At 52.9% G+C, this 24,646-nt stretch overlaps 2 protein-coding genes across 2 annotated transcripts in view; one reads left to right on the top strand and one right to left on the bottom strand.

Annotated features, from left to right (window-relative positions):
- POLA1 (DNA polymerase alpha 1, catalytic subunit) overlaps positions 1 to 4,252 on the top strand; it is a 296,255-nt gene extending 292,003 nt beyond the window's left edge. The window contains exon 37 of the mRNA XM_082610579.1: positions 3,068 to 4,252. Coding sequence (XP_082466705.1) covers positions 3,068 to 3,213 — 146 coding nt within the window. The 3' untranslated portion in view covers positions 3,214 to 4,252. The remainder of the gene's footprint in view (positions 1 to 3,067) is intronic.
- A 7,569-nt stretch (positions 4,253 to 11,821) lies between these two features.
- Positions 11,822 to 22,884, bottom strand: ARX (aristaless related homeobox; the record flags this gene model as incomplete). The annotated part of the gene is made up of 5 exons (XM_082609385.1): positions 11,822 to 12,062; positions 14,279 to 14,607; positions 17,434 to 17,479; positions 20,081 to 20,957; positions 22,689 to 22,884. The coding sequence occupies 5 exons, from the start codon at positions 22,882 to 22,884 to the stop codon at positions 11,822 to 11,824; spliced, it is 1,689 nt and encodes a 562-aa protein (XP_082465511.1).
- Between the last annotated feature and the right edge of the window lie 1,762 nt (positions 22,885 to 24,646).

Genomic DNA, 24,646 nt, shown 5'->3' on the forward strand with positions numbered 1-24,646 from the left:
GCTGCTGCCTGTGTGCCTAAGCCTGCCTTAATTAAAATAAAATAACCAGTAGGCGATGTTAAAATGTCTTTGCCTCGTGCTTTCTAGTTCAGTGTGTTTCTTTAAGTCCAAAAAGGGTTTTACAAAGAGTAAAGCTGAAAAGAGATTTTCAGTTTACTGACACGGAAATAAAATATCTGAAATAGAGATGGTTTCCTTAGATGAGAGAATACTCCACTTTTTAAAAAAAATAGTTCTGACATCTTATTTGATCAGTTGACTTTTAAATAAAATATTTAAGACAAGTTCAACATGCAGATGACGGCCTAGGTCATCCCATGTAGAAAATACTGTAGCTTGTATGATTTTGAGGTTTTAGACTCTAATTAGTAGAAACCAACTTTTAAGTTAGCAGTTCATTTTCTTGTCTGATAAAATATTGTGTGAATAGTTAATAGTCTAGTCTGACTCGGTTTTCATTGTTTTCATAGGGCTTGGGGACAGGATATTTTTGGTAATGAGTGTATAACCCCAAGGAATCATCATGTAGAAAGGACCAGGGTAAATAAGCTGTAGATACATGTTCCTCAAATGTTGTTCCCAGGAAAAGTAGATTTGCTTTGCTGGTGTATTAAGATGAGTGCTTTCCAGTGTTACTTCAGTCCACTAGAGTATATTTTGCTGGTGTGCTTGTGTGTTCCTTCCCTGTCTTGAAGTTTCGATTTTTTTGTTGGTTGTTGAGACAGCAACAGCCATGGCCAGTGGCATCTCTGTGGATGGGGCGGGATGGCTGCACGTCTTCTCCGCCTCTTGCCTGATGTCCTCTTGAAATCTTTTAACAGTTGTTGCTTCGGGTCAGGTGCTCATGAGATGGCCTCTTCCCTGACTCCCAAAACTGGAACAGGGAGAAGGAATCAGGTTCTACCGGCTACATTAACTGGTTTCCACCATTTAACCCTGGGATTTTCCCTTGAGTTCTAAAGTGGCGGGTGGGTGTAGCATTAAGGGAAACAGAGTGACAGAAGCCTAACGTGGGTGGCCCAGGTGCCCAAAGCAGGGAGAGAAAAACCACGAAGAAGGGGTGAGCCCTCTCCCCACCTCAGCTCCCACCCCCGATGTGGCCTGTGACAGCTCGTGCAGTTCTGTTTCCTAGAAGACCTTCCAAACGTTATTGATTCAGTTCTCATTGGGGAAGCAAGTAGGAGGCTTTTCCTGCATCTCTAACCGGCGTGGAATGGTGCCTGGGCCGTATTGACCGGCTGTGGGATATGCTGGCGGTCCCAGTTGTCTTTCACGAGGAAGAGCACCAAGTGACGCTGGTTGTCATTCTGACTCCGCTGTGTAGCAGCGTAAATAGTCCCCTTTCTAACCAACCTGGTGGGAAAAGTCAATATCCCATCAGCAGAGGAGGTAAACACATCAGGAGCTGTGCCCTCTCTCTTCCTCCCGTGCTCCGACTCACCACAGCTCTGTAAGTGTCTCTCCCCGTCACACATGCATTTGTGTCATTCACATGCACGGGGCGCTGGCCTCCGGCCGTCATTGCTCGGGCCATTGTTGTGTATTCCCAGACTCCGATAATTAGAACTTTCAAAGTGTCTCTCTCCTGGCTTAACGATGCGCCCCCTCTCTCCCTTCTCGCCTCTTTCCACTCGCTTTGGGCATTTAAATCCTCTCTACAAAACTTTTTGTTGTTGGTTTTTGAAAGGCAATTGATGTAATTTAGAAAAGGTTGTGGAGAACAAACACGAATGTGTAGCTAAGGAACAAAAACCTGGAGACCAAGTTTTCGTTTTCCAGGTGCTTTGTAGAGTTCACTGTTGCTCTGTTATTTCCGTGGGGTTTTTTCTTTTGGTGATTGATATGCACTTGCACTCCCTTCCGTGTTTCCTTCCCGCTGCTTTCCTGTCCCGGGGCGCCGGACAGCCTCGTTCCCCCCAGCCTCCTTGGCCCAGGCCAGCATCTGGGGGCCTGCCCGTCTCTATCTGGGAGCAGTGACACGGAGTGCAGGGACAGTGAGGGGCACGGGGCACAGTGAGCCTTGCGGAGCATGGGCTCAGGGTTTTGGCTACCTGGGTTTGCATTTCTGCATCCTAGATCTCCAGCTATGTGCCCTGGGGCAAGTGACTTAACCACCCAGTTTGCTCAGCCATCAGATGGGGAATTTTTTTTTAGAAGGGCCTCTCCAAACACCTCACAGGGTTCCTGAGCAGCTTTGAACAAAAGCTGTGTCATCTTAACCATCCTGGGCAGGGTTGGCAACCCCAGGGCTCACCCCCGTCCCCAAAAGACCAGACCTGGGTGTCTCTGCCCAGTGCTCCTTCCAAAGAACCAAATGTAGAGGTCTCACACCCTGGGGAGGGAAAGGAAGGACCCCCTCTCTCTCCGGCTGAGAGTACCCTTCACTAAGGCCAGGGATGAATGGGGTGGCAGGAGCAGAGGAAGGACGGCTGCACCCCTCAAGTTCACGGGCACACAGTGCAGACAAAGAAGAAAAAAGCAATCTTGCCAATGGGCAGGTACTCTCCAGACAGCCTACCCCTCGCCTCTTTGAGCAGAGGAGATTTTGTGTAGCAGAGGGACGCAGATGGAAGGGACTAGAAGAAGCTGACTAGGCCCAGCTGATCTGGGGAGTTTGCGTTGGGAGGCTCTGCCTTCCTTTTGAGACAAACTAGTTCCTGCCACATCTGAACTTTGCATGCAGTTGTGTGCATGTGCTTGACAGTGCCGCGAATCCGGTGTCTGGGAGCGGAGTTCACCTTGCTTGCCGCACACGGCCGTGCACCTGCAGTTTCCGTCAGTCGAGGGGGGCTCTGTCCCCGGTGCACTGAGTCAGCTAGGTGCTGAGAAGTGGCGGGCAGGGGGAAAGAAGAAAGGCTTCTACAGAGGAATCTCGGGGTCCTTTCCCCCCACCCCCGGCATGGGACTGGCCCCAGGGGTAGACCAGCCACAGGACCGTGAGGACATCTGACCTGGAGGTGAGAACAGAATGCACAACCCCTGCTTCTGGTGCTTGAGCAATACTGAATGCTCTTTAAAAGAAGCTGCCTCTGAGACTTGTAATCCGTTTACTTTTATTTCTTTTTAGATAAGTTGAAGAAGCAGTTTTTTACTCCCAAAGTTCTTCAGGACTATAGAAAACTCAAGAACACAGCAGAGCAGTTCTTGTCCCAAAGTGGCTACTCCGAAGTGAATCTCAGCAAACTCTTCGCCGATTGTGCTGTGTGGTCCTGAGGGGTTCCCGGAAGTGGACGCTCAGGGGCGGTGGAAGGAAGACCCACATCCTCGGCACCTGCATCATGGCCCTGGCTGCTTCTCCTGCATCGCTTTTCCTTTGGGACTACATATCATGTTTGTGTGGATGTGGCTTGGGAGGGGGATTATTAAGGGGGAAGGGACTGCAAAAATATTTAATCTACCAAGCATCAGAGAACAGCAAAACCGCCTTCCTCTGACAGTATACCTCGTGCTGTTGAAACACCACCTGGAGATGGCTGCTTCACATTCGCACTGGGGACTGCATTTCTAGGGGAGGGGTCGGTGAGGGAAGAGAAATTGAGAGTGGCTGGGATGCGAGTCGCCCCAGGCTTTGCCCCAGGACCTTCAGCAGAGGCGCCCCCAGAAAGAGGGGTTCGTGGAGCTTGGCCCGAGGGCTGACACTTTGCCTTTTCACGGGCCAGTTAAATCCAGTCTGAACCCAAGTGCTTCCCAGGCTGCTGGCTCCAGGAGTGGCTGTCCTTTTCAGTCTTTCTGTCATATAGGTAGCCGAGGGGGGAGATTTAGAAGCCTTGCACTGACTAAATAGATTAAACAGAGCTTACTTGTGTGCTGAATTTCTCCAAAGCCCAACATGCACGCGTACATGCACACTGCGCAGCCGTTTTACACTCACCTTCCTTTTTTATTTCCTCAAGTAGAAAATCTAGGTAAAGGTTTATACAAAAGGAAAGCACATGTTAAATAATTTCATATCCTATAGCATTTCATTAAAAATGTGTATAGGTTGGGGTGAGGATCGTTGTGTTATATTCAGAAAAACTGGGGGGAGAGATGGTTAATCAGCCCTGGCGATATTTTTCTCATTTCTTCAGAACGGTGCCTTTTTGCCAGAAGCCAAACATATTTCAACATATCAGTCTTTCCTCTCTTACGTTCTTGGTAAGATTATACTAACAAAACATATTTTCCCTTGTACAACTATGCTATATTCTTAAAAAATATCTACCTATGGATTTTCATAAAAGAAACATATGCTGTGCTTTTTTTTTTTCACTTCAGAATAAAGCTTTCTAAAGGGAAATCAGTTGCAGTGACTCCTTATCAGGTGCAAAGACTGGACTGGAGAGGGCAGCCTCCTGGGATGACTGGAGACCATCCCATTCCCAAACCTCAGCCCGCTCGGGTCTCCACTCAGAGATCCTCGGTGTGATGTATGTTCCAGTGTTCTGAGTGGCATTTCCATGCACTTTGTGTCCTTTAAGAGATGAAGTATGGCTTCTCATGTGCTTTGCTGACTTGGACAGCCAAAGAGAGCTAAGCCAAGAGCCCAGTGCTGTCTCCTTTTGGAAAGCAAGGCTGATGGCTCCTGGGAGAAAGGTCACCCGGCTTGGACCCTAGTAAAGGCTTACTTGTTAAGCTGTGGAGATGACGCTGCCCTGTATCTTGCTTTGCGTTCTCTTTTCTTTTCTTTTCTTTTTTTTTGCGGTATGCGGGCCTCTCACTGTTGTGGTCTCTCCCGTTGCGGAGCACAGGCTCCAGACGCACGCAGGCTCAGCGGCCATGGCTCACGGGCCCAGCCGCTCCGCGGCATGTGGGATCTTCCCGGACCGGGGCACGAACCCGCATCCCCTGCATCGGCAGGCGGACTCTCAACCACTGCGCCACCAGGGAAGCCCGCCTTCTCTTTTCTTTCCCTCACCCTCTCCTCATTTCTCCTCTGTCTCCTATACTCAGGTTCTAAGTAGAAACACTGGGTTAATGGCCGTGTCGGTTAATTAATTAATGCCTTGGTACCTCAGGCTCTGCAACCTATCAGAAGTTGCAGCACCCAGGCTGCTCTGGGAAGCTAAGGATTAGGTGGTTTTTCCTTGCTGTTACCGTATAGGGTTATAGAGGCGGTTCTCTAATGTATGCTTCCTGAGCCCACACTCCCACTTTGCTTTCCGAAGAGAAGGCACGTTTTCCTTGATTCCTGGGACCTGGGGTTATTATGGTAAATACAAATAGAGGGTTATCTTGAACTTGCTCGTCAAGAAACTCCAGGAGACAGAAACAGGTTCTCACTGGTCTGCTTCTTGTCCCTGCATCTAGATTGTTATCACTGTGAGGGCAGGAACCATTTCTGTAGAAAGTCCATAGAAAGTCAGACATTTCTTAGTACAGTTCCCGAAAAGAGCTTAACACAGTGGTTGATTTTTTTTATTCAGATCAGTAACTCCAGGTTAGTTAAGAGGCTTTTCTGAGAGGCACCTAAGGATTCCAGGAGGCATCTGAGGATTCCAGGATTTTATAGAAAGTTGAAACTGCAACTCTGTGAATTCCAGTGGATCTCTCTGTTGGAAGATTGGAACATGGCATGGTCACTTTTCCCTGAGAAAGGTTTCTACTCCCTGATTTGCGTCGGTTGTCAGCGCATGGGTAGGGTGGGTACAGAGATGCTGCCCACTTCTTTGTACAGGGGGAGCCTCCCCATATGTCTCCACAGGCTCCCTGGCATGAGTGTTAAGCTCAGGTGATAAAAGTGAAACAGGCCGGGTTCACACTAGAGAGTGGCAGGGCCTGGTAAACCCAAGTGGCCATGTCCCGTCCAAAGGGGGCAGCAGCTACTCAGCAATTCTAGGAGGGACAGAGCCAGGGTGGCCATATGATCTGGTTTTCAAGAGAAGCCAGGAATCCAGAAATGCCACAAAGTGTCTTGATTTCCAAACCTTGGCAACTGATTTTTAAAAATAAAATTCTGAATGCTGTGGGCCAGACTAAACCTCTAGGCTAAATTGAGGGCACTAAATTTCCTTTAGTGCCCTAAAGGAACCCATCTGAAAGGGGCACGTTTCCTGTTGAATTTAGGGTCTGCCTACAACAGGGAGCATATCTGTCTAGCAAGGGTCACAACTTGCTCTCAACTCTGCTTCATGTAAAGGGGGATAGGGGAGGCCAGAAGTTGAAAATCGTACAAGAGCTTGCTCAGTTAAGGTTTTAATTTGTCTAGGAAATAGATGGGGTTCGTCTTGAGACTGTTGCCCAAGACGTGGGGCTAATCAAAGTTGACAGACTGGAGTTTGGGAGAGGCTGGTGAAAGGGGATGAATTTGGTGCCCCTCACAGCCACTCCCTTCTCCAGCCCATACCTCCTCTTACCAACAACACACATACAGACACACCTCAACACACGTTTTCGAACATAGCATTTAAATTAGTTTGGCAAGTAATGCAAAGATAAAGAAACTCCAAAAGCAGATTTCCCTATCTTGTGTCAGGGTTTTGTGAAAAACACACTAAACCCCAGACCCTCAATTCAGTTCTCCCATCTCTCATCCCAAACTTTAACCCGCCTTGCCTTTCCTTTCTCCTTCTCTCTCTCTCTCTCACTGCTCACCTAAATATTTCTTAATTGAACGGTTTGCTGTGGAGCTTCCTTATAGCAGTTTAATAGATTAACTCATCTGAGCCAGCCTCAAATTTCAGATTAAAATTCCTTCATCCCGAAGGCAGCATTATCAGGTTGTTGGAGGCTGTTTTCAAACCTTGGTTTTGAATAGCAGCGGCTCTGCATTAATTTAACCACTAAGCTAATAAGTAGGTTTCGTTTTGTTATGCTAAGCTTTATTGCTTTTCTTTTGATCAGAATGGTGTTGTTGAGCAAAGCAGCAGACAAGGCATTCTTTGATGAGGGAATTAGCGCTCCATTCTTCCTCTATTATTCATAGCACAGTGGAATATGTAAGTACCTGAGGGTGTCAAAGGAGCGCAGGTTCTATTGCAAAGTGCTCGCCTTGTTTCTCTCAATAGCTGACTATGAGATGATAAACCGCTTAATACACTGTGCTAATTGGATGAGAGCAAAAAGAGATGGGAATTAAGGCGAGGCAAAAGGAGAAAGTGCAACCAGCCTTCAATTCACTCTTTCACCACTTTACCGGCACCAAAGGAGGCACAAGCTTTCTATAAGCAGACTAGAGGTTTTGTGCAGAGATAAAATGAACGTGTTAGTGGATTCAAGTAATACACTAATTATCGCACAGTATAAATACCACTACTGGTTTTATAACAGGGAGGTAAACTTCTTTTGAGAGGGTTAGAGGATTGCTTGGCAGTGGTGTAGAACCTAATAAGGGCCCAGAGTAATAACCCCCGGGATTAACAAAATTGCTGCTTGTAGAAGTACGATTCAGACTTTTACGAAGATTTCCAGAGAATGAATAAAAATTACTGAATGACATTTCTTAATGTACAACTGGTAATCACTCCCTTTTCTTTAAAGGAAAAAATGTATACTTCAAACTGGACTGTTAGTAACGTCCAGGAACAACACAACTTTTTCCTTTGAAAAATACTTCTCCCCGCCCCCCCCCCGCCCCGGTCAGGTGACAGCTTTTCTTCTCCCCGCCCCCCAGCCAGGCTGCCACTGTCACTTAAATGCATAAGCAATTGCTCCGTGGAACTCGGTGTTCCAAAATACCATTTTAGGCCCCATTTAAGACCCCCTTCATTCAGACACACTTCTGTGTATACACATACATGCATGCTCACGCACACATTTTTTTCCTCTAAAAGCAAGTTGAACTAACTTACGTATAATTTCCTTTCCTCTAACATCAGCCCCTTTTCCATTCTAGTAAGATCTTTGCACTCAAGATGATATGAAAAAGAGAAGTACAAGTGCCTTGTCTCTTGGCATTACAGATCAAAACCAGTAATAATAAGTGTTTGCTCCAATGGGGGGTGGGGGTAGTAGGAGAAAAAAAAGTGGGAAACTGGCCGGGACCAATAGTGGTGACTTTAGCTGAAGACTGAGTTTCAAGTCCCAAAACCTTCCTTTTGGCGGTCACTCTCCTTAATTCATCCACTTTCTATCTTCCTCACACAAACCTAAGCTGTCCTCCCTAACTGTCCACAGTCCAGCCCATGGGTAGCTGGTGATGGAAGAACACTTAGGGGCACCTTCTGAAAATACTTTGCCAACTGCTGCCTTCTTGCCTTGCCTTTTGGAGCCCATTCCGGATCTGGCTAGCCTGTCTGAAAATGTAGCAAATTCACTTAGCCTTTCCCCTCATCCTTCCCACAGAGGCCAGACCGGGCTCCCTCACCCCTCACCCAAAATGCTGTAGGGGTGGCCCTGGGAAGGCGGGTGGTGGGGCATTTCGGCCTGGGTGTGATAGGGAACAGCCGTACCCCCATCACAGGGGCTCTCCCGGACTCCCCTGGGCTCTGCATGGCCTCCTCTAGGGTGGAACAGGTTTGCTTAGGGTTGGGGGGGCGGTCAGCCGCTCCCAGCATTGTGACCGCGTTCCCAGATATTGGGGCCAAATTGGGTTGCCATTCATTAATAATGCTCACAATAAGATTAAATCATTCTGGAAAATCTCATAAAATCCCCCTAAGTACGCTCCAGTGGCTCTTTCCAATCCCCATCATTCAGCACTTGGGGAGGTTTGGAAGGAGAAGAAAATTGGTTTCTTTGCTTCTAATGCTGCTTTGAAAAGATACTCAGAGTTTGTCATGCGTGACATGTCACATGTTTAATGTGGACTTGCTGGAAGTCAGGGGGTCTTTAGCGTGTGATATTTATGGGGAATATTAAGTGCAGAATGAGGTCCCTCCAGCTGGGGAAAGTTGAAAGAATAGGAGGCCCAGGACCGGGCTTGTTTGCGGCATCAGAATGACATAGGATTAAGAGTTTGTAAAACAAGGCAAGGGGTTCTCATTGGCCAGTAATAAATGTAATCCTTGGAGGTAATTTCACGCAATTTGCTTCTGCTCCATGGAAGGGTCAAATGAGAAAAAATGACTTAAAAAAGACTTCATTAACAGGAAGAATGGTACTGTTTCTCGTATACCATCCAACTGGCAGCCTGGAGGGGGAAAAAAAACCGCTACCTAAACAAAAAGCCAAAATCGACGGAAAATTGATAGCGATCACCAAAAAAAAAAAAAAAAAAAAAACAAAGCCCTTTCCCTCACGCCCCTCCTGCACTTCCCCGTCCCACCCCCACCCAAAACTCCCGAGTAGCCCTGCCCACCCCAGGAAAGCGGCCTTCACCCCAGGAGACCCTGTGGAATCTGAAGGCTTGAGACACTCAGACCTCGGGGGATGTCCTAGAAAGTTCCCGCCGGGCCTGCAAACCCCGAAAAAGGAGCGTGCGGCGGAAGGGCTGAGCGGAGGTAGTTGGCGCCTACTCCCGGTGCCTCGGGCCGGGCCCCCGCTTGCGAGCGCCGCCCTCGCAAGCCCAGGGCCGGGGCCGGGTGGCTCACCGCCAAGGTCGACGGCAAAGGTCCGGGGAGCCCCCTCAGCCCTGAATCCCGCGAGCGTACTCCCCAAGGTGTCCGGGGGACACGGAGCTGAGGCTTTCCGGCCGGGCGGGTGAACCGAGGACGCCCGGGCCTGAGCGCGGCAGCTGCAGAGCGCGTCGCCCACCCCCGAGTCACCGCTGACCTCTGCCCGCCCCCGCACCTGCCCCTCGGTCGCGCACGCCTGCGCCCTGGGCCGCGAGAGGACCCGCCCCCCCTTCTCTGGGGCGCGGCCCGGGAGCGCGCGCGGAGCCCGGCGGGTCCGGCCCGGAGACACGCCCGCGCCCCCCGCCGAGACCGACTGTCCCGCGGCCTGGCGGGGCGGCGGCACCGGCTCCGAGAGCCGCGCTCGTCACGCCGCAGCATTCCGCACCCCCCCCCACGCCTGCCCCTCTCCCCAAAGGTCCAGCGCGCTAATTACTGCAAATTGAAACTAATTAAGCTTCTCTTCCCTTTCCCATCACCCTGGGAGCGTTGGCGAGACCCGGCCCCCGCGGGCGGGCTTACACCGAGCGGTCACCCGGCGGGGCGCAGGCAGGGCCCGGGGGAGGGAGAAGGTACCGTCGTCGCCGGCGAGGGGTGCGCCCAGGAGGGTGCAGACTGCAAATCTGTTTGGGTCTCCTCGCGAAACCTGAGTTGTTTAGATTTTTTTTTAAGTATATACATTTCCCAATGCCTGGATAAGTGATGTAATGACATTTGTCGAGTTAAGATCTGCCACTTGGATACCCCTCGCTGCCTTTCCATCACTGTTCCTGCGTTCTCTCCCTCTCCCTCCCTCCCTCCCTCCCTCCCTCTCTTCTCTTCTCTCTCTCTCTCTCTCTCTCTCTCTCTCTCTCTCACACACACACACACACACACACACACACACACACACACCCTCCTACCCGCGAGTGTACCGTGGAGCCCGCCCCCTCGGAAGCCAGCGCCTCGGCTCCTCGCTCTCGCCATTACCTGTCATCTCGGACTGCGCACTTCCTTGTACGTGGCACTTTCCACAAACAGTTTCCTTCGCCTTCCGAGCCAAGACTCCCGCTCGCTTCAAATTTCTGTCTTCACCGTCAACAATGCCTACGGTACACCCTCCCTCCCTCCCTCCCTCCCTCAAGCCCACCCCACCTCTGGGCCCCGGGCCCCCCAGCTCCCGCTGCGACACGACCCAGGAAAGCCTAGATGCGCGTGGAAAGCGCCGCGGCGGCAGCGATCTTAACTTTCGTAGGAAACCCTACGGATCCTTTGAGGATCAGATTCAAACCAGGGGCCTCTGCCAGGAAAACGCGAGTTCAGATAAACCCTGAAGGTGCCGGGGCGCAGGAGCCCACGCCCGGCCTCTGGGGGGCTCCCTACTACTGTCCCCTCAGAGCCTGTAGAGAGTATTCACAATTCCTTTTGTTAAACATATATTTTTTTTTATTATTTTGAGCGTGACACTTCTCCACTAGATAGCAAGGAAAAGTGATAACAGTTACACATTACACAAAAGTACTGTACCATTGCCTTTACCTTGAAGGTTTCGGAAGCCTCTACAGTTAATAAGTTAAATAAAGGGCTTGAGTACATAAATATTTGTCTAGGAACCCTACCGTATCTACAACACAGTAAGAATCTACAGGAGGACAAACTTTTACCATACCACGCTGAGTGCAATTGCGTTATAACATTTCAAATATACAAAGCTCTGTTCTTTTTTTTTAATAACAATGGTATGTACAGAATCAATAATCACAGTTTGGTGACTTCAACAGTCCATATTCTAGCAGAGTATTTCCCTTTGGTTTGATATAAAAACCTTGGTTGGTGTATGATAAAGAAGAGAACAAGAACAAGACGCCCCTTTCCGTTAAGTGCACTGTTAGCTATCTTACAGATTCGCATTCGCTTCCCCGGCCCGAAGCCGGGGCCCACGCTGGGGAGATAAACTTAGAGCGCCAAAATGCTATTAGGAAAATTTAAAAAAAGCTAAGTGGGGTGTCAGGAGGAAGAGAGGTTGGGCTTTTAAATTTTTTAACTTCAATACCAGGCGTCTTAGGGAGAAAAACCTCCCGGATATTTTCAGTAAAAGAACGGGAGAGAGTGGACGTTCGAGTTGGAGCGAGGTTGGCAGAAGCAGGCGCAGGGGCAGGGGCAGGGGCGGGTGGACAGCCAGCCGAGGAGGTGCCACGTCCGGTAGCGCCGAGGGCTGCCTTGCCCGCGTCCAGGCTGCTGCGAAGGCGGCTGCGCTCTCTCAGTGCCGTCTCGGGAGTGTGCTGGTCCTCTGTTTCCATTTGGTCTTAAGTGGTGCTGAGTGAGGTGACCTTTCCGGATCGCGCCTGGGGCGCGAGGGTGGAGGGCAGCCTTTAGCACACCTCCTTGCCCGTGCTGGTGCCCGGCAGGATGTTGAGCTGCGTGAGCTGCGCGGCGTGCTCCTTGGCCTTGAGCCTCAGCGCGGCTATGCTAGAGGCGCGTCTGTCTGCGGCCGCCGTGGCCGGGTCAGCCAGCGCGCCCGACGCCACCGCGCCCTCCACGGCCGGCGTGGGCTGTCTCAGCAGCGCGGCCGCAGTCGACGCGCTGGTCAGGGGGGCCATGGTGGAAAAGAGCCTGCAGGGAGAGCAAACAGCGCGGTCACGGCCCCGGGAGCTGCGCGCAGCGCCTCGGGCAGCCTTCCCCGCCGCCTCTCCCCGGGGGAGCAGAGGGCACAGAAGGGCGCAGAGGGGCGCCGCCGCTGGGGCGGGGAGTCGCAGGCCCGGGTGGGCCGCGGGCTGGGGAGTAGCTGGACCCGCCGTCGGGAGGCTGGGGTGCTCTGAGAGGGTTTACTAGAGCAGGGAACCAACAGAGGGAAAAAAAGACCGAGGGGACCGAGCCGCGGCGGAGGCAAGCCCCGAGTCTCAAAACCCCATGGCCCAACTGCGCGGATTCTGTGCTTTCGCTTAAGAAGCGGGGTGTATTCTTAGACCAGGAGCTCCAATTTCCTGTAATACTATTTGCCAGGAGAGAGAAGAGAGACAAAGAGAAAGAAGAGAGAAAAGAAGAAGGGGAAAAAAGGGAGAAAGGAAGGAGAACGTGGGATCAAAACTGATCAAGACCTGTGCTCCACTTTGTACTCTCTATATAGGGCGCCTTCTCGACCCGGGGCTCCTTTTACCTTGAAAAAACCGGTCTTGTTTGCCGGCCTTTCCTCCGCTGAGGCCGCCCTCCCGCGCCGGGCTGAGCTGCCAGTGCCCGGCCGACGACCGCGAGGGTGGGGGGCGCCCGCCTGTAGATTTCCGCTCGCCAGGCGGCTCTAATCAGCCAGCGGCCCCGCGTCCCGGAGCGGCGACACCTCTCCCTCACCGCCTTCCCTGCGCCCCTGCAGCCTTTAGTCCCAGAGAGCCCCGACCCGCGACCCCCGCGCGCGGAGCGCGGCGCAGCCCAAGCCTGGGACTCCAGTCCGCGCCACCGCCTCCGGGAGGCACCGAGATTGCCCCGCAAGGCGCCTCCACTCTCTTCGCACTACACCGCTGACCTGCAGCTGAGGCCCGAGCCGCCCCGGACGCTCAATGCCACCACCCCTACCCCCGCCGCTTCCCCCCAGGGCTTTGGCTCCGGGCCCCCGCAAGGCCAACTCAGGGTTTCCACGGTTAGAAATGAGCCCACCTGGGCTCGAGGAGCGCCTCCTGCTTCTCCCAAGCCCACCCTCCACCTCTGTTATCACCTCTGTTATTTTTACCACCCGCACCGCACTCCTCTTCCAGCCTCTCCAAATCTGGCAGCCGGTACTCCAGCCGTGGTTTGCCAGCTTTTACAAGTCATTTGTTGTGAGAAGGGTAAAGGAGAGGGTGGAGGGCGAGGGACAGAGGACTTGAACAATTTTTTCCAGAAAGAAATAAAGTGTGGCCTGGAGGGGGCGTAACCTGCCCTGGTTCCACTAGGTAAACTGAGTCACTACACTTCAGTGCACTTTCTGTTTACGTTATTGGTTTGTTACAAGAATCTAATTTTACTGAGTCTTTTTTGAAAATTTTCTCCAAGATGATTTTTTTGTTAAGTGGCTATGCAGTTGGATGAATCTATTATTTCTTTGTTCTCCCAAAGAGAGATCATTGAAACTGCATTCAGTTTATTTTCACTGCACTTTCCAACTTAATACATCTCTCCTTTGTTTCTTTGTCTGTGTGATTATACAGACTTTTAATTTCATCATTCGATGTTCATTTAAAGAAAGGGAGTTATAATATATGATGAACTGTTTCTTTTCTTTCGTTGTCTTGTGCCGCTTTGGGGGGGTTGGGGGTTGTATATATGGGGGTCGGGGGTATGGTTGGCAGTGGGTCACTTGAATGACAAGGAAGATAGAGTGTGGGGAAAAAGAAAAAATCCTTTGCACCCAGAGAGCCCGTGGCTCCAGGGCTCCTGTGGGGGCCAGGGCTGTGTTCTTCTGGTTGCCAGGCTTTGGGGCATGAGGAAGGATTTTTGCAAAACTTGAAAAGTCATTCTGGCTCTGTGGCCTACACCTGTACCCGTTTACACACATACCACCTATGGCCTGGGTTGTTGCTGCCTTCAAATTGTACTGGTGCAGCTTTCATTGAACACTCCCAGTTTCCACGGTTGCTATTATCGTCACTGCCTTTCCCTTTGCCGCTCAGTCCCAAGTCATTCCCTTCAAGATCCACATTGTTTAAGGCAAAATTAGAGATTATTTTCTTTGGCTAAGTCGCTGAGGTTAAGCCAAAGAGAAAAGATGTGTGTAGTCCCTACCTGTCTCCAGCCTCCTCCCTGGACCCAGGCCTCTGTGCGTGTATGAGAGAGACAGATTCCCCGAAGCCGCGTATTACCTGCCGAACGCAGGGCTGATAAAGGCCGGGTGCCGGAACACGGCGGCTCCGAGGAAAGTGCTCAGGCCCAGCGGCGCCCCGCTGGGTGGCAGGCTGGCCGAGCCCGGAGGCGGAGGTAGGCTCGGGAAGGCGGCGGCAGCGGCGGCGGCAGCGGCCGTCCAGGCCGAGTCGAGCGCAGGGTGGTGCGGAGGGAAAGGGCTGGCGTCCAGGTAGGGGCTGAGCGGGTGGGTAGCGGAGAGCGGCCCGGGGAAGGGCAGACCCGGAGGATGGGTCTGTGCGCCCGCCTTCTCCCGCTTGCGCCACTTCGCCCGACGGTTCTGGAACCAGACCTGCAAAGCGGAAAGAGGCCGGGGTCGGCGCGGCTCCGGCCCACCCCCCACCCCGCCCCCGCCTCTTCCCCGAGCGTCCCGCCCTGCCTCTTTTCCCCTGCGGCCTGCGCCCACCTCACCCCTCTCTGGCCTCAGGTAGTTCAAGGACACGTCTGGGGCCAAAGGGGCAGTGAAAGAGGGCCCAACTTAAAGCGAGCAGGAAACACTGGGCAAGTGAACCCTCTCCAGTGGATATTTCAACCAGCCTAGTTCCTTTCCAATTTTTAAGGAAAGTAGCTTCGTGTGTTCAGAAGTGAGGAAACCAAGGTTTAAATGTCTGCGCTGCCTTTTGCTTGCTGTGTGTCTTTAAGCAGGTCACTTAAACCGCTCTGAACCTCAGTTTTCTAATCTGTAAAATGGGGGTAATAAAAGTTTACTCATAAGGCTGTGATGAGGAATGAGCAAAATAAGGCATGCAGAAGTTGGCATTCAGTGGTGACTCTTGGGACCAGGCAGCCACCAAGAGAAGAATGCTTATCAGCCTTCTGCCTCAAATCAGCTATTTTTGCCTATTTCAGGTTTACCCAAGAGGTGGCAAAATTCTTGCTCTGCACTGAAAAGGGAATCGGGGAGGCGGTTCATTTGATCTTTCCAGAAATATTTATTGAACGCCTATGAGCACTACACTGGGTTCTCGGGCTTGGGGAGAACTGGGAGGCAGGGAAGAAATACCCACGGTAATTAGCAAACAGGCATACAGTTTAGGGGCCCAGTTCTCCCTGCAATGAAGTGTGGGGTACACAGCCTGCTATGTGCAGGGGCTCTATGCAGGGCCAGGTTCTGCCGAGTAGGGCACTGACTGCGGGGACCAGGTATTCAGCAATACCTGGACACAGAAACCAGAGTGTAGGATACCTGTAGACTGTGCACATCTTCAGAGCTAGCTAACGGGTCCTTTATTTCTTCTGGGGATGTGGTTTAAATAGGTTATTTAAATAAGATAGTTCTAGGCTTGGGGGAGGTTTTCAGCACAAGATATCTTGCTAATTGTTAATAGAAAGCAGTTTTAGTAGAGACCTTTACCTGAAATATGGCAGCTACCATAGTCTAAAAATAACTCCTAGGAGCACGAGATTATTTTTATGTGACCTGCTCATCACACCCACAGCTGAGAAGATATGCTCCTTCTCCCCTGAAGGCATTAATATTTTTAGGGCTGGGTTTATGCCTGCACACAAGTCTAAAAATTAAGAATGAACTCCAGGGCTATACAGAGTTATATTAAAATATAATGTAAATGATCCCAGAGGAAAATGTTTAAAAATTTTTTAAGACATCTGTGCCTTTCAAATATACACAATGGGGGCTGTCGTTACTAGCACTAGTATCTAGGCTTGGTTTGACTTCTAGACAGCCACCTAGGGCAAGAAAAATCAAGAATCCAAGTCGGTTGATTACTTAAAATCCTGCCAAAAGGGGGCCCATCCATAACATTTCACAGCCCTCAAATAATCTATTTGAGAATCACAGGAACACTCCAGTGTGGAAATTCAGAGACTTGAAAAAGAAAGACTAGATGGGACCAGGCTGGGTGGGCAGCTTTTGTGTATCCAAATCTGTCTAGACAATATCCACCCCTCCTCGATGGCAGTGAAAGGAGTAAGGGTGGGGGGGGGGACAGTGGAGGCAGAATGCCCTCAAAGAACGTGGAAACCTTCTACAGATGGATCAGCTCTCCCGGCTCAACTGCAATTATCAAGATGTCCCCCTGCAATTCCTCATTATTGAATTAATACCTCTGAGGCCCCCCAAAGGTAAACGAAAGGACTCTAATAATTCATATTCACTTAATTACATCTTCTCCAGTGAATAGGGAGAGAGGAGAAGGGGAGGGGGGGCGCTCTCTTTCTTTTTAAAAGTTATTTAACTTTCCCACGACTCGTTCCCCTGAGCTGAAAATGCAGTTGCTGTCACATCTCTGTTTGACAATGGAGAAATGTGTCAACAGAAAGGAGGGGACAGGCCTCATCATTAGCCCTCTAATGCAAGAAGCTGTTGTGTATTAAATGAGCCATATGGAATTTATTGTGCTTTATCAGCACCTGATTTTGACTGTAAAGTGATTCACTCAGCTCCTAACCCAGGGACATCTGTCTTCTGTTGGCCGTCGGGGCTGCCCAGTGTTGATCGTCTCTTTGGTTATGAGGCCTGGGTTCGGAAATGCACTCTGGTATGGGGCTGCAAACACCTTTAATAGCATTGCACTCACTCCCTATTAGATCAATGTGGGCTCATTGCTATAAAAAATGGGAAATCAAATAGCATTAGCCAGCTCCTTGTGCGGGCAGAGGGGAAATCAAACAGCATTTTGCCTTCAAATGGCCCTGTTTGTTCTAGCACTAAGTGGGCTTTTATGAAGCCCGATTGGAGACTTAATCGCAGCCAAATACCTGCTTGGAGCTGAGCGGATTTGTCTAACAACCAAATCCATGCTCCATCCCATTATTTCAATCAGGAGAAGTCAGTTCAGTTTGCAGATTGTTTCCTACAGGGGCTATGGACCAGGGGGCTTCTGAACTGCAGTCCCAGGGGCCCTGAAACCCCTCTTCTGATCCTGGACTCCTTCCACAAGGCTCCCAAACCTCGAAATCTTCCCCTTCGACCTCCCAGGTGTTCATATTTTAATATAGTTTTGTGTGTGAGTGTTTGGGTTTATCTTTCTGATTCTGCTTTTCTTCATTTTATGAAGGGGGTCTCTCAACAACCCCCCAATCCATCAACCCATCTCTTTCACTCGCCCCCGAGCCCACTGCCCCTCCCTTCCTCCCTCTCTGCAGTGCAGCTCACCTGGACCCGGGCCTCAGTCAAGTCCAGCCTCATGGCCAGTTCCTCCCTATAAGAAAGCAACACACAGGCAGGAGGTCACTGCAGGCTCCAGCAACCCCCGTCAGCCCCCTTTCCCTCGCTGGCAGCCTCCTCCATTAGGGTCTCACCCCACACACCTAGGCACCGCCATCCCTTCAACATTGGAGTGCCTTCTATTTGACTGAAAACGTAAAAACACAACACACTCCCAGATATAGGATGTTATCTATTATATTGTATCATATTATATATTCAAGAGTGACAGGGGTGAATTCTTGAGTCTCTAAGTCTCGGATTCTCTCCCACTTCTAAGCCAGAGTTAGACAAGACACACACACACACACACAGTGATGATAGCCTCTTTTGTCCTAATAGTAAATGTGAGAACCCAGCACCCAACTAAAAACATTTCTTTTGCCCTCTTGGTTTCTTTCTGCCTTCTTTAAAAAAATGTTCTCTCCTCTCTCTCTCTCTCTCTCTCTCTCTCTCCAGCTCTCTGCCTTTCCTTCCATCTCTCTCTCTCCACCGCCATCCTCCCTCCCTCACCCCTTTAGGTCATACTCCCCATTACCCTCTGGAGATACGTTAAGCTTGTTAAGAGTTCAGTGGGGTAATTTTTCGATTAAACAAAATTCTGCGCACCTCCTGACTCCAGTGCCCACTACAAACCCTGCCCATCTCAGGGGAAGTCAATTTAACTGAAACCCTACCCCGTCATTGCAGTTATTACTGCCACAATTAAGGCAAATAGGAAACCATTAAGATGCTGTAAAATGGCTTACGACCTGTTTACCGAAAATATGAGCGCGCAGAGAATAATTGGCTCTCCGCTCGCTAATATGAAAAAGCGGGGGCCGCCCCAGCCTCAGACCTGGGTCTGCACTGCTGGCAGTGGCCCTGGCCCACACCTGACACTTCAGGATTAGGAGAAAACCGGTTCACTGGAGAGCTTCCTTCTGCCTTCTGCTACAGTGAGCATCAGCAAATCTAAAACCCCAAAACCACACTCCCGGCTGGATCCGGGCGGGAGCCAAGGGGCTCTAACTAACCCCCTGGGTCGGAAAGAGGTGAGCATGGGGTGGCGAAAAGGAGCTGCCCCTCTTCATGTACTTTGGTTCCCCTGGAGAAGCTAAAAAAGGGCAGACCTGGGTGCCAAGCGACACCACATCATTTTCTTCTTTCGAATTACACGTGTGATAAATGCAGAAAAGCAGGTCGGCCGGTTAGCTATTTGATAGACACAATTGTTTTAAAATTTATTTTCTTTTCTGAAGGTAACGAAGGGACTGGATGAAACAGGGGAGGACCAAGTTTAGCTCAGGGGATGATCAAGTTCAGTGCCTTTGCCCCGCATCAAATCTACTCTTTTCCGTTTCTGGTTAGGAGACAGTTTGGCAATTAATGGCTAGACCAACTACACTTGCGACTTGGCTCGGGCCTCCTGAACACTGAGCGATTTCTCCTCCGGTTCAAAGGGGCGGACGGCTTTCCGCTGCTACTAAAATGCACGTTGAAAAGTCGCACACGCCTCATGCGAAGGTGCTGCTCGAGCTTGACAAGCCCAACGCTAGGCAAACACCCATCTCTTTCTCCCTCCCCGCTGGGGAAAGTTTGCCCTAACCCTGGTTCCTCGCCGAGCCAGACCTAAGCCTTGGGGTGGGAGAGGAAGGCCCCCAGCCAGGCCGGCGCCCCAGGTAGGATGAATAAGCTGGCCTTCAGAGGCCCAGTCATGTCACAGGTACATCTTTCCCCCAAAAAAACCCGGGCGAGTGGGAAGTGGAGGGTAACTAGGAGGAAAACCCGGGTTGGACAGCCGTCCAAAGAGAAAAATTCCCCCAGCTGTTCCGTCTACTGCCTGCCAGGCTTCCAGCAATCAATGCCCGCCCCTGTGAACCCGCGTACATTAAACCAACACTGGGTTTAATGTGTGTGGAGGAAGACAGGGCAGCGATGAGAAGGGAGGATTATGCCGGTGCCTCCACAGTTGTACAGATACCAAACACTGCCCCGTTTTGACTTCCTTCGGTTATTTCAGGAGTCCTCAAATGACAGAACTCGGATCTTTTTAACGGCCTTCTCCGCAGGCACGGGCAGCTTCACTGCGAACTGCGTTAACTGATACCCAGCAGGCGCCCGGGGCATCAGGCAGGGATGGCGATCGCACCACACAGCGGCCAAAAATAGCCCCTGTTTAGCTCTGGCGGCGAGGGCCGGCAGCGCTTCCTGCGCCTCGCCTGGGACCTGGCCCGGACTCCGGACCGTAGCGCCCGGGGCCCTGAGTGTGTGCGCAAGGGTGCGCACGTCTCCAAGGTGGCGTGTTCGGGCGGCCTTTGGAAAGGCTGTTTCTTTTTCTCTAACTAAAACTCGTAACTTGAAAAAATTAAACTGGAGAGACCTTGAGAAGAACTGAAAACAAAAAACATCCCAGTCTAAATTTAAGGCCCGGAGTAGGGGGGAGGGGAGGAGTAGTTTTTGGTCAACGGCGTGGGTGCATTGGGAGGGCGCGCCTGGGTAGAGTCCAGGAGCGGAGTCCCTGCCCCAGCCCGGGGCCCCTGCCCGCCCACCTTCCCTCTCCCGGACCCACTCGCTCCCTCCAGCCGCTGCCGCTGCGACCACCCCTCGCGCGTACCTGGTGAAGACGTCTGGGTAGTGCGTCTTCTGGAAGGCCCGCTCCAGTTCCTCCAGCTGGTAACTGGTGAACGTGGTGCGGTAGCGCCGCTGTTTGCGCTTCAGCAGCCCCTCCTCTGAGTCGCTGCCCGCAGACAGGCACACGCTATCCTCGCCGTCCTTGCCCTCAGCGTCCTCTGGGTGCAGCAGCAGCTCCTCCTTGGGCGACAGCTCCCCGCCCTCAGCGGCCACGGCGGCGGCAGCGGCGGTGGCCACCGCTCCGGTGGCGGCCACGGCGCAGCGCCGCGGTTCCTTGATCAGCGCGCGGGCGTCGTCCTCCAGCAGCTCCTCCTCGTCGTCTTCCAGCAGCTCCTCTTCCTCGTCCTCGTCCTCTTCATCCTCCAGCAGCTCCTCCTCCTCGTCCTCGGCGCCCGTGCCGCTACTCGCCGCCGGGGCGCCGCCGGGGCCACCGGCCGCGCCGAGGCGCTCGTCCGGGTGCGCGGCGCCCCCCGGGCCGCCCAGCTCGTCCAGCGCGGGCGGTGGCGGCACGAAGGGCGCCCCGTTTTCGCGGTACGACTTGCTGCGGCTGATGCTCACCTGCGGCGCCTGGCTGATCTTGAGCGTGTCCCAGGCTGCGGCGGCCGCGGCCGCGGCGGCCACGGCGGCCCCCGCGCCGTCCGGCCGCTCCCCGGGCCGCGCGGTCGGCGGCGGCGGCGGAAGGGCCTCCCCCCGCGGACCGGCCGTGGCCGTGGCCGCCGCCGCCGCCGCCGCCGCCGCTGCCGCCGCCGCCGCCGCGGCGCCCTGGAGGAGGCGGCCCCCGCCCGGGCCGTACAGGCGCCGCAGCTTGGGCGGCAGGTGCAGCTCGGCCTCGAACGGGGCGCTGCTGCCCTTGGGGGAGCCTGCGGGCAAGGGAGAGCGGTCAGCGCGCCGGCCGGCCGGGCGCCCCCTCCAGAGTCGCCGCCCGGGCCGGCCCGCCGCCGCTCCCTCCGCGCCTAGGCCCCGGCGCGCGCGGCAACCCCCCCACCACCACCACGCGCCATCAGGCTCCGAGCCCTTCTCCTCCTGCCCCAGTTTTCTTGCTGTTTCTTTTTCTTTACATTTTTCTCTCTCTTTCCGTTTCTCTTGTTTCCTTCTTTTTTCCGTCTCTCCTCCTCCGTCCCTCCTTTCCTTTCCCTCTCCCATTCTTCCTTTTATTTTCTTCCTTCCTTCCTTTACGTCTTTCTCTCTCTCCTCGCCCTTCCTTTCATTTTAAATTCTCCTTTTCTTTCTCTCTCATCCCGTCTCCTCATCACTCTTTCCCCTCTCCCTCTCCTTCCTTTCTCTTATTTGTGCGCCCCCCCCTTCTTCCTTCCCTCCTTTATTCCTTTCTTTTTCTTTCCCCTTGCCCTCTCTCTCACTTTTTTCCTTCCCATTTCGGGGTAGGGGGCAATCCGAAAACATTCAGCAACTTAAAAAAAAATCACCACCACTCTGAAAACTTTGCGCACGACCTCTGCCCTCGGCTCTGCCACGCGGCCGGGGCTGGCGAGAGGGGCCCCTGCCCGGCGGGCGACCCCTGCGGGGGAAGGGGGAGCGGCCCGTGGCCCTGAGTGCGGCCTTGCCCCGACAGACCCCAGCGGGAGGGGCTGGCGGCTCCGAGCACAGAAAAATCGTCCTGGAGAAAATGGGTTCAGAAAGGCCTGGGTGGGGGACGAAAGGGGTGCAATAGGCACAGGCCGCTCCTTCCCCTCGAGGAAGCGCCTGGCACAGGTGCCACTGCAGGCTAAAAAAAGAAAAGGAAAAAGTCAGTTTTATTTTAAACGCCCCCTTCTCCGCTGTCCGCTCCCGTCTTCCAAGTGGCGCTGCGGCTGGACCGCTGGTTTACGGATTTTAAAAGAAATCAATAATTCTTTCCCTGCGACACCTCTGCAAGCCAGCTCAAGGCGAAACTTGAGTGTAACAGGTTCGGGGCAAAACGACAGTTGTTCTGAAATTTTTAATTTTAGAAAAAAAGAGCTTTTAAACATCTCAACTGTTTTAAAAAATAACATAGCAGAGAAAAAAACAACACCCGGAAGCCGTACATTTCATACACTTTAAATACAATAAGGAGCATTTGGGGAATCCCAGGGAGATGTTTTCTGCAAAGCTTGGATTTAAAAGGTCACAAGTAATCTACAATTTTAAAAAGAAAAAAAAAGCACAACACCACATATAAAGAAATCTTCCAAAGAGGAAAGGCCAAGGCTCACTCGGCCTGGGGTCCCCATTCACAGCTTTTGGGGTTCTTGTCTTCACCAAGTTGCTGTTACAAGAGTCCACCCGGCACCTGCTGTTTCTGGCCTGTGGCCCCTCTTCAGAGCACCCCTAAGGCCACCAAAGGGGGCATTTGAACGACCTAAGGACGGATACCGAGAACCTAAGGGCCCTTGAAGCGAAGCTCGGTCTCTGCTTTCTCTGGAAGCAGACGGGGAGGGAGAGACATCCCCTGGCGAGATGTTTACCGCTCTTTGAGGCAACCAGGCCTCAGAGTTGTTCCCTCTCTTTGCTCCGTCTCCAGTTGGACAACCGCAGGCCCCTGGCCCCGGAACATCACACATCCAAACCAGCGCCCAGCACCCTTTTCAGGTGCCTGGCAAGCACAGCCTTACCTTGAACGGCCTTTTCCTGGTCGGTGCGGCTGGCCAGCGGGGCAGGCAAGCTCTGCGCGGCTCCCAGCAGCCGCATTTTGCACGGGCTCCTCCGGCCCAGGATGCTGTCGATGCAGTAAGAGGAGAGCAAAGTTGGAGATTTACTTTTGCACTCGGGCCTCTCGGAGCAGCCCTCCTCCTGGTACTGATTGCTCATGGCTGGGGTTTTTTCCTTGGGCGCAGAGAAGCGGGCCGCTGGCTGCCTCTCGGGGCTGGTGGGATGGATGGGTGTGTGTTGGGGGGGTGGGGTTAGATGGCTGGTTATAATGGATACTGTTGCGATCTCTGTGCCTCTCTGCCTCGCTCGGTCGCTGGCTGCTGGCTCCCACCCTGCCCTTGGCCGGAGCTCGCCCTCTCCGCGCTCAGGACAAGCTGTAACAAGTGTAGTGAGCTGCGGGCGCGGAGCTCTGGAGTCTCTCTCCTCCACGTGCTGAGAGGCGCCCTCTGATTGGCTCTCGCCAGAGGCCTGCGCCGGGCTGAGGGCTCCGCGCAAAACCCGGACTGGATTCCGGGAAGGCCGGCGGTGGAGGGGAGACAGCAGGCACGCACCCGAGCCAATTTTATTTTTATATTTTGCTTTTAACTAACAACTTTCTAACTAAGAACTTTCCTGGAGCCCCTTCTTTAACCCTTTAGGGCTAGCCCGAAGCTCTAGCTTATTAGGATGTCAGGCCTGTGGGTGCCACTCGGGCGACGTGCGCCCCTTCCACCAACCCGAGGACCTCACTCCCTCGGAGACAAGGCCCTGAGGCTCGGCTCGCGTTCAGACCGACTTGGCCCTTTTCAAAGCCAGTGTTGCGCTCCCAGGACAGCGCCTTGACCTCAGTGGCCCTCAGCCGCCGTCCTCTTTAGGCCGGACGGGCCTCCGAGGTGCCGGGGTGACGGACGCAAGCAAATATCTGCAGTTGGGGCGTTCAGTTTTCTCTTGCGGCCCAACGCCTTGAGCTGTTAGTCTTCACCTTGAGCCCGGCGGTTGCTCTCTTGCTGGTAGCGTCCCTCAACCGCTTTCATCTCCGTCTTCAACTCTGGAAGAAGTCCCCTTAAAGACAAAGCTCTGCCAAAGGCGCGCGGCCTTCCCTAGAGCACCAACAGGGCAGAAAGGGACAGGCGAGTGTCGGCTGCGAGGACGGGCAGCTGGGGACAAGTCCTGGAGTCTCCCCCTTCTCCCCGGACTCGCTTTCCTCTCCTCCCCACAAGTTAGCCTCAGTTAGGCCGTCACCCCGAGGCTGGACACTCTCAGATCACGCGCAGGGAGTGGAACCTGCCGGGAGCCCTGAGCGCTCCAGGGTGGGAGGGACCCAGGTTCGGCTTCAACCAAATCTCAACGCCTAAAATTCTCAACTCCCCCTGGCAAAGGCGAGAGAGCGAGCCTGAGGGAGAGCGCGTTTCTTCCCAAACAGCTTCCTGCGCGTCCAGCGCTGAGAACCGAGACTCAACTCCGGCGGAAGTTGGGCCGAGCCCAGGCGAGGGGCTAGAACGGACGCCCTCCTTTCCTGGGTGCAGGGCCCAAGGGACAGCCAGGGGCCCCGACGCTGTCAGGGTGGGGGCGAGCGTGGTGGGTGGTAGAGGGGCCGGGAGGGGGAATCCACGCCGGGTTTTCCTCTCTCAACCCCTTCAATGTGTCAAAGAGAAAAGCGTTTTACAAAGGATTATACTTGAATCACTTACAGTCAGTATTTAAAAATACAAGGAGGCATAACTGGGATTTTTTTTCCGGCCATAAACATCTGCCTAACTCTTGGATGTTGGTGGGTGGGTGGCAGACAGATCGGGCTGGCTTGGCAGGAGCATGACACAACTGGAGGGGATGAAGGGTTAGGAACAGGCACGTTAATAATGTTAATACTAATGCGGATAATACTACTATTAAAGGCTAGAGGACAGGGAGCGCTCTGTGTGTGTGTGTGTGTCTGTCTGTC

This window comes from Mesoplodon mirus (assembly GCF_964341445.2).
Source record: "Mesoplodon mirus genome assembly, chromosome: X".
Taxonomy (NCBI): domain Eukaryota; kingdom Metazoa; phylum Chordata; class Mammalia; order Artiodactyla; family Ziphiidae; genus Mesoplodon; species Mesoplodon mirus.